This window comes from Gobius niger (assembly GCF_951799975.1).
Source record: "Gobius niger genome assembly, chromosome: 2".
Lineage (NCBI taxonomy): Eukaryota > Metazoa > Chordata > Actinopteri > Gobiiformes > Gobiidae > Gobius > Gobius niger.
Genome location: NC_136853.1, coordinates 32,848,661 through 32,861,592, shown reverse-complemented (window position 1 = coordinate 32,861,592; position 12,932 = coordinate 32,848,661). Strand labels below are relative to the sequence as shown.

The 12,932-nt window shown below is 41.8% G+C and overlaps 1 protein-coding gene across 1 annotated transcript; it reads left to right on the top strand.

The window, feature by feature from the left end:
- Positions 1 to 596: 596 nt before the first annotated feature.
- prrt4b (proline rich transmembrane protein 4b) lies at positions 597 to 11,575 on the top strand. Its single transcript, XM_079551373.1, has 3 exons — positions 597 to 1,605; positions 3,823 to 3,969; positions 9,448 to 11,575. Exons 1-3 carry the CDS (start codon positions 681 to 683, stop codon positions 11,472 to 11,474), a joined length of 3,099 nt encoding a protein of 1,032 aa, XP_079407499.1. The 5' UTR covers positions 597 to 680; the 3' UTR covers positions 11,475 to 11,575.
- Positions 11,576 to 12,932: the final 1,357 nt, after the last annotated feature.

Below are 12,932 nucleotides of genomic sequence, written 5' to 3'. Positions count from 1 at the left end.
TTAGCTTCTTCTTCGTGAATCTATTAGTGTGTATTGGTGGTTCCGACTCGTAGGCAGCGAAGTTGCAATTGGTTTTCTGGCCAGAGACACCAGAGGGAGATGAATCATCCCATTAACACTTGTATTACCCCCAGAGGGTCTACGAAAAGGATTTACTAAGGTAAACAAGTTGCTTAGTACTGCTTTAAAATGAGATATTTATACAGAAAGATTTTTCTAACTATTAAATTAAACACATGCTTGTTTCCAAACATTAGCTGTAATACGGCAGTAACACAGTAGCAACATGCCTCGTAAAAGAAATGAATTTACTTTAGTGTTCCTGAAGAGCCATTGATCTTCATCTTCCTCATCATATACATCTCTTCGTTTTGTCCATGAGAAGGGTGAGCAAAATGACTGTTGAAAACACAATCAGTAGCGTCTTCCTCAGTACATTATCTCCTCCACTTGTCTCTCATCTTTGCTCTTCCCGTTAGAGCGCCCCTAGAGGGCGTGATGCCTGTAAAATCTATAAATTAGCCGCATCGTTTTGCATTATCACGGACTTCGATGTTTAAGTGTGTCATTGCTTGTTCTTTGTGTCTTTTAGGTCCCGTTAGAAACCTGGCCAGGCTGTCTTCGGGGAGTAGAGGAATGAGCTACAACATGTGACCAATCTGTGCCCAGCTGCTGACAGCATGCATTGCATCCATCAGACACTTGCTTTCCTCATCTCTTCTTTCCTGCTGCTTCAGTCTGCGGCTGACGAAGAGGCACCCTGGGGGCCTACCAAATCCACCACACCCTCCAAAGAGAAGCCACCTGGAAGTAAACAGAGCTCTTCCTGGTATTCTTGGTTTGGAGGAGGTTCTGACAGTTTTGAGGATGGAAACGTTCTGACCACAACTTACAAGGGGCTAGCACAAAGCATTGATCAATCTGAGGAAATCTCTGGCTCGGGAGGTGAAGGCATTTCTGAAACTTCTGAACCACCCACTGCTTTGACTCAGGGGCATTTGAGCAGTGCAACACATCCCACAAGATCTTCAAACTCAGCACATAGCAGGACAGCAGTGAGCGACAATGACGGCCTTGTCTCAGCCTCCTACACTCTGCTATCAAGCATCTCCAGCACCAACACTCCACTTACAAGTTCTGCGAGTACAAATGCCGCTGAAATTAGTCCAACGAATACACATACAATATGGGGCACCATGGAGGCGGGCACAACCAGCCAGAGTGCCACTGAAGCACCCACAACACACACTGACAATGAAATGGATATGACAAGGAAGATGTACTCTACAATGGCACACAAAGCTACAGTTAAAACTACAATTGCCTTAACAACACCTTTGACCACTGCCTTTTCACCTGATGGGGCGACCAGCCACTATTTGGAGACAACCATTCCAGAAAAAATGCCTGTAACTCCTTTGGAATTTGACGTGGTTAAAACTGTAACTACAGAAGTGCTCACAACACAAAGTGAGGCAACCACTGACTTTATAGACCAGGAAGAGTTTGTAACGACCACAGCAATGGGTATCGACGGTGCACCGACACTGGAATGCACAACAAGCACGACTGGGAGCCCAAAGGCTAACTTCCCAATAGTCGAAGGTAAGCAAAGGGAAATCAAATCAATAGTGTCTGGATTACTTCAATAGGCGTGATCAATCATGAGTGGACAGGTCTTGAGCAGTCAATAGATGAATGTCAAAAGGCGGTGTGAAAGACATATTCCTTGGGGAACACTTTATTGACATAATTAAAATTTAAAATACTGTGGTCTGTCCAAAAAACATGAAATGTTCTGTATGTACCAATAGATGCAATGTGTTTTTTATGAAATTCCTGAAAACCGTCTGGAAATCCATAGTGATTCACTGTAATGCAGCAATGTCTTGACTATAATAGACATTGAACTGGATTGTGTTGGGTGAGGCTCCCCACATCTGGGGGCTGTGTCCCCAAGATGACATTGAAGCAACATCGTTTCTCCTTGACCCATCCCCCCACTCTGCTGTAGACCTCTGTCTGCATGCTAAATGCCTCCTGGAGCATCCCCAAGTCTATAAAGACACATCCATCATATTACAGCGTTTTGGGCTGAGCAAAACAATGATGACTCGATTATTCTTGGGGGTTGGCAGCATTTTTATTGCAAACTAAACACACATTGAGAAGCTTGCATTGAAAGCAATTCCGTTTCCAAGCCACAACTTCATTAACATTGACAAGAGATTTAAGTTTCTGAACCTGAACATAATAATAAATTAAATGGCCATCAAAAATAAAAATTGGATTATTTCCATTTTTATTACATTGCTATATTATGCATATTTTATCGGCCACACTACTACTATGAAACCAAAAGCATTATCCGTGTTTCTTCGAACAGTGATCCATCTGCTCTATTGGGAGCGCCCAGCTGTCCACGTAAAAATACAAAACAAACACACCTGAAGTTGGACTAGGGGCGACGTTCGATCTATTTCCCCATTTTGTTTTGTCTGTCCCTGTTTTCTGTGTAGATCAGTGTTAGCTTGGACTCCTGCTGTATCAGTATGCTACATGCACACTCAGCGAAAACAGCAGCCCTCCTTGGGGAACATATGTGCGCCAGTTGCTCTTCATGGATGCTGAACATGCTGCCTTGTGCCATTGAGTCCCCTCCAACCCTCCCTCCTCCTCTTTATTCTCCCACACCGCAAATCTCTGTAATTCTGTGCGATAGACAAAGGCAACCATGGTCTGAAGGGTAACCATGTCTTAACCGAACAGAAAAAATGCTGGCCACTCCACAGATTGATCTGTTTGGGCAGGTACATCAGTGTAATTTACAGATTACCAAAGGGGATTGGGAAATGAGATATGCATTAACATCTCAATGTGACATCCCTTCGCTCAATTTAAATTGGCGGCACAGCATTTAAAAACGTATTATTGAGTTGTTGCCATTAAGCGTTGCCCCTGAAGAGAGCCTTTTGTGAAAACTGCTAGTGTGCCATATCCTAAAAGGAAAGGGGTTTACTGCAGTGGAGGTTTGGAAAGCTAAAGTAGAGCTGGGATAATGGGTACAGCATTTACTCCGGCCCATAGACCCATTACTTTTAGACGTTATCCGCATGTCCGCCTTTCTTCACCACCTCCATGACCTAATTGAAAGCCACTTGTTTCCATATTTGGTTCATTACCTTGGAGACCCGTTTGTATGTGACATCATCAGAGCACGCTGCGTTCTGATTACATTGGACGACTCAAACTCAGAGCACCTTTGCATAACCCAGATTGTAATGTGGCTTCTTGAGATCTTCTGTCATTATTCCTCCCACAAGTCTCGCATTATGCCGTTTTGTATTAACATCCACCCCTCTGCGACACTGCACCAGGCATCCATCTCTTTATAAGTCACTCCTCCCCCAGAGACACGCTCACTTTATATTATATTATATTATCTCCCACGCATTCATTACTCATTTCTGATACAAGGCCATTTTGTAGCACTTACTGTTAGCACACTCCAAAACTAATATTGAATAGTCTTCTCCATTGTTCTCAGAAGTCTGAAGAGGCCATATACAAATGCATGTCAATCCAATTAGGACAAAACTGGAGAGTGTGGATGAATGGCCACGTCTAGGAAGTGGTCCCTTTGACAGAACTGGGTTGGGAAAAAAAAAAAAAAATCACTGTACAACGCCTCAGTGAGCCTAGAGAGGGTTGATGTGTTTCAGTGCCAGGGTCCTGCAATACCCTTTGCTTATCTGTGTGTCCTTCCTAGACTTCTTTGTATCAATTTTTAGAGTTAGTGTCCTGATGCGTTAAACTGTACAGGGCAACCAAATGAAGAGGATCCGAAAGACAACAGAGACGGAGAGGTGAGAACCGGACTTCCTACTGAGACCCACCAGGATGCTAGCACAGGGTTGCCAGACGGTAGTGCGACGAGTAATAAGCTTCAAACAACACAAATGAGCACAGGTGAGTAAAAGCGCACCTAAAGACAAAAGCACCCTTACTCTAAATGATGATACCAAAAATGTTATGGCTGTACTTTGTGTGGAAAAGACATAGGAAGACATCCAACACGCACGCACGCACACACAAACACACACAATAATATAAAGCAGGGGTGTCAAAGTCGTTTGGGTCGAGGGCCGAAATTCATCCTCGGCGGCAGATCGCGGGCCGCATAGAATGTAAAGGACTGTGGCCTCATAAATAACGGCTTACACTTATTGTGCTTCATCAGCCTGTGTCACATGTTTCTCAAAGTGCTACATTAAGTCATTATTCATTCACTCCACACTTAATGGCAGTAAGTTACTATTGTAGCCACAGCCGCCCTGGGGCTGACTGACCATTTACCACGTGGCTATAATATGCTCTTTATATCCTGATGTCTTATTATGTCAGTGCCCTCTGCTGGACACGTGTGGAATTCTTTCCTTTTTTAATTTAAGCTGCCCCCTAGTGGTTGGAGTGGGCAAACTGGTTATTTCTTATGGGCTGGAGACTTACTTTTGTTTACATGCCCAGGAATTCATGCTCCTCAAAGGGCCACATTAAAGCACATGCAGCCCGCGGGCCTTGACTTTGACACATGTGATACAATGTGTAACTCCATGGCTTATTTGACATCTCAAAGAATATGACAGATTAATAATTGAAAGTCCATTTTGTTCAACACACACAACCCCCGGTTAACACGGTAAGATGTAATCTCATCGTTGAAAATGTCATGAATATATTAGGGCACTGTGGCTCAAGTGATCCCTGCTGAGATGCAATAATTAAAATCTGAACACGTGTGGCCCAATTCTGGAGCGCATGTAACCTAAATTACTACAGTCAGAATAGCACATGTTATCAAATGAACTGTCATATAACGAGACCAAGAGGCTTTACTCTGGATGTTGGTGTGCGGCAAGACTGTGTATAACAATGTCTGCTGCAAAAATATATCTGCGGTAACAAAACCCTCAGAGTAATAATAGTTATCAGCCTCAGAGAACACAGGTTGGCCACCCTCCAATCCCCTGTGCATGGATCCTCCAAACGCAGATGGGGAAATGAATTGATATAGACTATGTTACATTTGGACATGATTCCATCTGAATTTCACCCTGTTGTATAAAGGTTCCATGGATCTTCAATTGGAAGCGTGTCAGATTGTGTAAATAAAGATATTCTGTGTTGGCAAGATAGTGCAGCATAACATCAAAGGTGGCAAAACACTGCACGATGCCACCCAACTTTGAAGACTTTTCGAAGGATGTCATGAAGAACCAGGTAGTAGCTGTCAGTTGTTATAAAAACAAACAAATAGACAGATATTATATATCTAGATTTGGCATTTAGCCTCTCCTCCTCTCCTCTATGGGGGGTTAAGTTAGAATCGACCAAGCTCTTCCACGTTTCACCTATTTAAATATGGTTACATGAGTAGTTACACGATCCAAGTATAGTTGCACAAAATTAAACATGTCAATTTGCTAAGCAGATAAAAAGGGGTACTATATTGTAAGGCGCAATAACAGGTTAGGAGCACTTTGACGTCCACGTGAGCTCAGGTAAGAACATGTCTCAGTATGGAAAAACGGTGAATTCTTCCTTTAATAAGGCTTCATTGGAAGAAGTTTTTTTCTATTTTCTTGCAGAATGAAAGATTATGTTGCTTTAGTAAATGCATTTGATTCGCCATTTCTGAACATTCTTGATGTGGTTTTGATTCAATTGGGATAAATCTTGCTGGTCTATTTTCTGTCCTCTTCTCTCTTACATCTAGCTGTATCTGAAGTAGCCTACTTGAAACCCCTAGCATGAGGCAAATACCCAAGCATGAGGCAAATTTTCCTAAGAATGAGCTTACAAGGCATCATGTACTCGAACGTAATAGTTTGATGAGTTTTGAACTAGCTGTACGCTCTGCCTGCAGCTCAGACATGCATCATATTTTCCTCACCAATAATATGAACATGTTTGAGGTTCTGGTCATGTTTTGCCACTCTGTCAGTCTCAGTGGAATTTCTTTGGTCGCAATCACAACACTTGGCTGAAGTGCATCTCAGTCGCCTTTATATTCAGAATTAATGCCCCAGTGTGTTTGTTTTACACTTTCATCACACTTCCTGCTTGAACTTATGGGCACATGGGCCCTTCGTGATCGGAACTGATAAAACAGCATCATTGTCATTGGGACTCTCATAACAAGCCACGACTCAAATATGATATGTCACAATCAGAAGGCTAGTTTATTAATTTATTTGTAAAGCTCCTCTGTCTATTTTTTTTTCCCTTTATTGAAACAGCTGTGCAGCAAAGGGGAGCAAGAGGAAGGGGGTGAGAGGGGCATATGTTGAGATTGCATTTTCTAATCAACACCATGTAAAAAGATATAGTAATAATGAAGTTTTTGAGATTATTACCAAATACCCGCAAAAAAAACGAGGGCAAGACACACCATCCACCTTTCCTGCATAAGATCAATGTGTGAGTGAGTTTTGGGGATGGTTTCAGGGGCCGAGATTGGCCTTGGTCTTGTCCATTTATGCTTGTAAAAACAAAAGTAAGTCATATGATGATTATTATTAAGAGAAACCCCCTTTTTCGTAAAGAACAAAGAAAAAAACAGTTAGTTGAAGCTTATAAAAAACAGTTGAGTTGAACCTAGGGCTGAAACAGATTAATCAACAACTAATTTATTATAGAAATAGTCGATTATTTTAGTAATCGATAAATCGTTTTCTAGTAAACACAGACGCAAATAGTGCAAAAATGACATGAAAAGTGTTTTTTTTTTAATGAAAACCTACTTTGTTTTTAAAGTTAGAGTCTGTAGTGTTTGTACATTGAAAATGAAATAAATATCCATCTCTGTCTCATCCAATCAGAAGCAGAATTAGCGCCAAGAGCGCTACTCCATCATCATGTCCTCAAGCAATGCAACTTTAGTTTTACGTGATAACATGTTTTGAAAAATAAAATTTTCATACACCTTTCACAGCCAAGGGATTAATCGATAAATCGTGAAACTAATCGGTATATCAATCAATTTCCAAATAATCGTTAGTTGCGGCCCTAGATGCACCAGCAGCAGAAGCTTTGGTGTCATATTTCCTTTAGCTCAGTATGACCATAGCCTAGCAATGTGAGGCAGGCATAAAATAGTTTTTTTGTTTTGATTGTCGTACATGTCGAAGACTGTACAAAAGCCTAATATCGCTAATGTTTCTGCGTAAGCTCTCAGTCGTACAGGAGTTGCCTATCTTAGATGAAGGTTCTTGAGGTATCATCTGTACTCTGTAGTTGTAGAACACTGCACTTCATATCTCATATTATGGGCTGGCATCTGGCTACATAATAATGTCCCAGTTTACACAGGACAGTCCTGAGTCCCATGTCCGTGTGCTTTCCTTCAAAACTATTGATTTTTCCAAAACACAAGCACTGTCCCTTGAAATTTAATGACTTTTGACTATGTTTGTATCTATAGTGACTGAACCAATTGTAAAGTTCAAAAGTCCGTCTCCTCAATGCTGAGTTCCCCTTGTGTCACAGTTTTTAATGTGGAAAATCTCAGTTTAACATGGCTACATACAAGTATGTATTCCTGCAGACTGACCAACAGTGAAAAGGAAAGAATATGTCTGGGAATAAAGTTGTAAATGTCAAAGAGTGTGGCCGACTCCAAGAACTGTCTGTCTGTTGAAATAACAAACCCACCTATAGTAGTTTCCCTAGTTAATGACGCGTTAAGGGTTGTATAAACAAAAGAAAGAGTTAGTGGACAGGGTGGGGTTTGAAAATAAACTTTAAATAAAATACATTAAAAGTGATGCTCAACCACATGAAAAACTCTTTGAAGTTTTATGAAGGAAATAAATTTAAATCTGTAGACGGTACGCATATAGAGGCCTTTGTGGCAGCTTGCATTTGCACGTTACTTCCACCAAATAATATACCAGCTGCTACAACTTATATTTAAACACCTATAAGGACCAAGCTTTTGTAGGATGCCCACACAAACGAAGGCCAGATTGATATTACAGTGCAAATACATAACATTAGCACAATAATATCAATCTGGAAAGGCTCCTGTTTAAAATATTTGTGAGGGCAGACTTCTATTTTGATAGTTGCTGCTGATCGGATCTAGCGTACCACGATTTAGCCAATCACAACAGCCCAAGCCTTTCAAGATGGATTTTGCTGTGAGACTGGAAATACAGATACAGGCAATCCAGCGTGAAAGTTACACTTGGGAAACCATTTTATTTCAGCTCCCATATTCTCTTGTGTTCATCATACCTATTTGTTCTCTCTTTTCAACAGTATACATGCATGTCATTAATTGTGTTGCCCATGTGTTGGCTGAAATATATAATAAATTACGGTGATGGCTGGTATTATAAGGATTAGATGCCACGCTGGACTCTTTTCATGTGGTGGAAAGATAGCAGGCATTGCAGTTAAAGTTGTGGTTTATGGAAAAAGAACTCAGCAGTGTGAAACTCAGAGTAAAAGCATGTAGCACAGATGAGTTTTCCAGTCAGCCACACTAACACACACGTACAGTATTAAGCACATGGTCACTCCCTGGTTTCCAGAGCTAAACCACTTTGAAACAGAAATTCCCCCCGCTGTTCTAAAGTATGTCCAAGACCATCATAATTAAATTGGATGTGCATGGAAACTCCAGATGGCTTACGTAATCCAAAAGAAACTGGGTTTGTGAGTCTGATTTAACACACACACACAGAGACATTCTGATATAATCCCCGCTGTTACTGTGTCCAGACCTTTTAAAGTCCTCTTCATCTACAGGCTTTGACGGATTAGCACAATAGGGGCAATTGTTTGAAAATGGGCGATGTATTTCATTTATTTAATGAGTTTAAAGCAGTACTAAGTAACTTGTTAACCTTCATAAATCCTTTTCGTAGGCCCTCTCGGGGTAATACAAGTGGTAATGGGATGATTGGGGGGTCTTTCATCTTCCCCTGGTGTCTCAGTCCAGAAAACCACAATTGCAACTTTGCTGCCACCGGATCAGAGGCCCCAATACACACTAATGGAATCACAAAGAAGAAGCTAACAGGCTAACAGGCAAAGCTAACTGTGGGCTAGCGCCACTTTAACATTATTTACAGCCAAGTTCGAGTGAAAAAAAAAGATTTCCATTGTGTAATTGGATGTAGAATATCCCTCTCTCCCTTTGTCTTTTGTATCAGCGTAGTATTTACTCTCACAGACAATTAATAAGTAAAAAAAAAGGCAACATGCTACGACACCTGCAGAATTAAAATAAGAATGTTGTTCTAAGATTACCAGCTTGTCAAAAAAGAGGACAACCAACGCATTTTAGTGCAGGTTTGGACGTCCAAAAGGAAAGAAATGACTGCATTTAAAAATTTATAAATCACACAATTAATACAATGTCTTTTTCTTTTTCTGCAGAGACACCCCATGTCCCTGAATACACAGACTGGATATTCAGCCCAGTTGACAGTGATGCGACCTATCTTCCAGACTGTAACAAGGAGAAGACTGGCATCTGCAACATGTCGGACACCTGGGAGGCAACGACCTCTATCAATGTAGTAGCTGCACCAAACAACTCTACTGTCATGAACAAATCAAACAGCCTGTTCCTGATCCCCGCCTCTCCCTTGTTAGTGCCTCTGTACACAGACTGGAACAGTGCCATGGCAGCCTGGGGTTTTGCTTGGGAGGTGCATGTATACGGAATGGGATGTGTCTTTGCAACACTAACTCTAGCCTCAGCTCTCAACTTGCTTTGCTTGCCTCTTCGATGCCCATCAGGATGTGGCTACTTTGCTCTGGTTAGCCTCTTCCTGCTAGCTGCTGGATGCACAAGATCTTTTTCACTTCTTTACGATGCCTATGGCCACCTGGACCTCATTCCCTCCACCGAGGCCTCTCTGATGTTATATGAAGCACCCTTCCCCTGCATAACAGCAGCATTCGGCCTGGTGTTTCTTCTGCTCTCCATGCGGTCAAGGATGCAGCTGTCTTACTCAGCTTTTCAGAGACCCTGTTTCCTGGCCTGTCTGGTTACTGTGCACTTTGCTGCTGCTTTTGGTCCTGAGACTCTGCTTAATTTTTATGAGAACAAACAACCCCTATGTCTCTTTTTTACCATGATTTCACGTGGGACGTTTGTAGCTCTTGCCACCTTTCTCTCATCAGCCTATTTTGTGTTCTATATTTATGTTAGAGCTGATTCAAAACACATTTACCATCTGAACAACACATCTCCAACACCTGCTGAGAGATATAACCGCTGTCCGTTTGCTGAAAGTCGTGATTGGGACCGTGCTGCTGCGACTGTCTGCCTCTCAGCCCTTTTTTCTTTAGCATGTGCAGGACTGCAGTTGTACGCAATGCTTAATGCTATGGGAATGGCAGGTGGAGAGAAAGTATTTTACCCCTGGTCCTGGTGGACCTTTCAGTTCAGTTGCAGACTGTGTGAGCTTGTAGTCTGTCTTACCTTAGCCTTTGTAGTTGCACAGCCAGTCTACTGTTCAGATCACCTCCCAGCCGCGGGGAGCTGCTGGACTGAATTGTTAGCATCCAAGTCTCCAATCCTGCCAGGGACCTACCAGTGGTCTCTGAGCCAGCAGGAAAAACTGGCCATTGTAGATACAGTAGGTCTTGGAGAGACAGAGAGCCTCCCCCTTTACACCCTCATGGACGACAGGTTTGCAAACAGCCTGAATGGCCTTGACCTGCTGTACCACAGTAACCGAGCTTTAGCCTACCGTGATCTCGAGCTGGACTTACACAGTTCATTAAAGCCTGAGGATGTGGGGGGAGGAGAGCCTTCAGGAGGTTCCTCTTTCACCAGTGACTCCACCACTGACCTGCATCCACCATCGCCCATAAACCTGCGGCGCAGCATCGATGAGGCACTCTTCAGTGAGGCCCTGTTCCCAATGAGCCTTTTCAGTCCTGCGCCCATTCGCTGCAGTGACCAGTCCATCAGCAACAGATCTGGACTGGACTGTGACAGCTTCAGAAACTCTCTAACTGCAGATCCTGGCCTTTACCGGACATCCTCCTGTGTAGATATAGCTAAACATCAGCCAGCTGGAAATACATCTCTGGAAGAAACTATATTGACTTCCCTACCATCTCCATCTCTGACATCCACCTCCACCACTGGTTCTTCTCCTGAACATTGGAGACGTAGTTCATCCTCCTGTTCTCTGTACCGGACCTCGCTTGGTGGGTCATCTCTCCTCCTGTCCCCCAGTCCAGCTAGACAGCAATGTCACTCAGATAGGTCCTCTTCCCATCTGGGCTCAGCTGATCCACCAAGGCAATATCAAACACTGGGAGCAGCCTCACAGGAAAGTCTGGACCTGTCATCAGAGGCTGACAGATCTGTGCAGGAAGAGTTCATCAGTGTCTGCAGACAAATCGATGCTTTGAGCATCTGCAGTGAGACTATTGATTTATAATGCAATGCGGGCAAACAAGGGTCATATTGTGCACTTGACTAAGTACTTTCAAAGAATAGGCCTGTTTGTGTGTTTTTGTTAGTTGTTCACAAAAGGCAAGTTGTGTGAACTTGCCTTTTGTGAGGCAAGTTCACACAAGGCTAGGTTCAACCTATTTGAACCTAGCCTTCAAATAGGTTGCGTTCACGTTATAGAATCTGATAATGTCATATTGTCAGGTGGAGGGTAAGAGCCAATACACTAATAAACTAACATAATTGGAGAAACCATTACCCTCAGATGGCAGATAACAGGTTAAGTGACTAATATCATATCAATGTTTTGACAACTTTGGACACATATGAGAAAATTAAAGTTGTGCAGACAGTGATGTTGAACTTTTGACCTTTTTTGTTTCATATGGAAAGGCTCAGAAATCAGATATGTTAACTAAAAACATCAGCATTTTCAGTTACCACCATAGGATTTGTAGCTACCCATTTAAACTGTAGGCTGCTTAGAATGTTGTGATATCGCGTGAACGCCACCTATTTATTCAATTTATCTGTGCACAATATTCAAAATACCCAAAGTTTGAATGCTTTCTCTTGTCATTACTGAATGTTATTTTTTTTTAAATGTAGTGCCAAGAATGTCAAAGCCAAAATGTTTACATTATTAAATTAGCTAATTATAGACTACTGTCTGCTTACTACATTCCACCAGGACTGAGTTAAAACAGCCGATGATCCATTACACTGAATCGAGTGCCAGAGCAGTCACCCAATGACGCGTTCTTCTCTGTACAGACATTCCAAACTATAGTTGTGGCACCGCTGCGCCCTCTGCTGGTCAAAACGTCGACTGTCAGGTCAATTCAGCTGACTGTGTACTGATATAAGAACATATAGCTAGACAAACTATTTATGTTCGGTCCGGGCACAACTTTGAATAAAATGTTTTTAGCAATTGTTCTTATCGACTGTCATTATTGTACATCGTTAGCAATGAAAGCAGCACATGATTTTAACGTATTTATTTATTTCAACAGCAAAGCAAGTTTCTGGTATTATTTGTACTGAAAATCTTGTGTCCATCTAAAGATGTAACTCTAAGCTACCAGTGTGTCCAGCACCTGAGGGTGTATTGCAATACACTGTAGCTGAAAACCTTAAAAAAAAAAAAAAGTACACAAATTAAAAAAAAAGAAAAAAGTAAACATGTTACAAATCACTACTATAATTGTGCTTTTTAGATGGACTATAAGTATACAGAACATGTAACATATTAGAATTCCAAATTCTCTTAAGGTAGGTTAATTTAAAGTAGCAGGTTAAACTAGAAGAACATTTTTAATTCACACTTTACAATTTAATTAAACCGCAATAGTTTTCTGTAGGTAATTAAGGTCAAATAGCCTAAATTTGGTGTCGATGCATGATCATCACGATTGCAGCTGGATATACTAAACCAAAGATA

Coding starts and splice junctions, on each gene's coding strand:
- prrt4b (XM_079551373.1), top strand. CDS start 681: ATGCATTGCATCCATCAGACACTTGCTTTCCTCATCTCTTCTTTCCTG. Junction 1,606..3,822: donor TAACTTCCCAATAGTCGAAG/GTAAGCAAAGGG, acceptor TAAACTGTACAG/GGCAACCAAATGAAGAGGAT. Junction 3,970..9,447: donor AACAACACAAATGAGCACAG/GTGAGTAAAAGC, acceptor CTTTTTCTGCAG/AGACACCCCATGTCCCTGAA.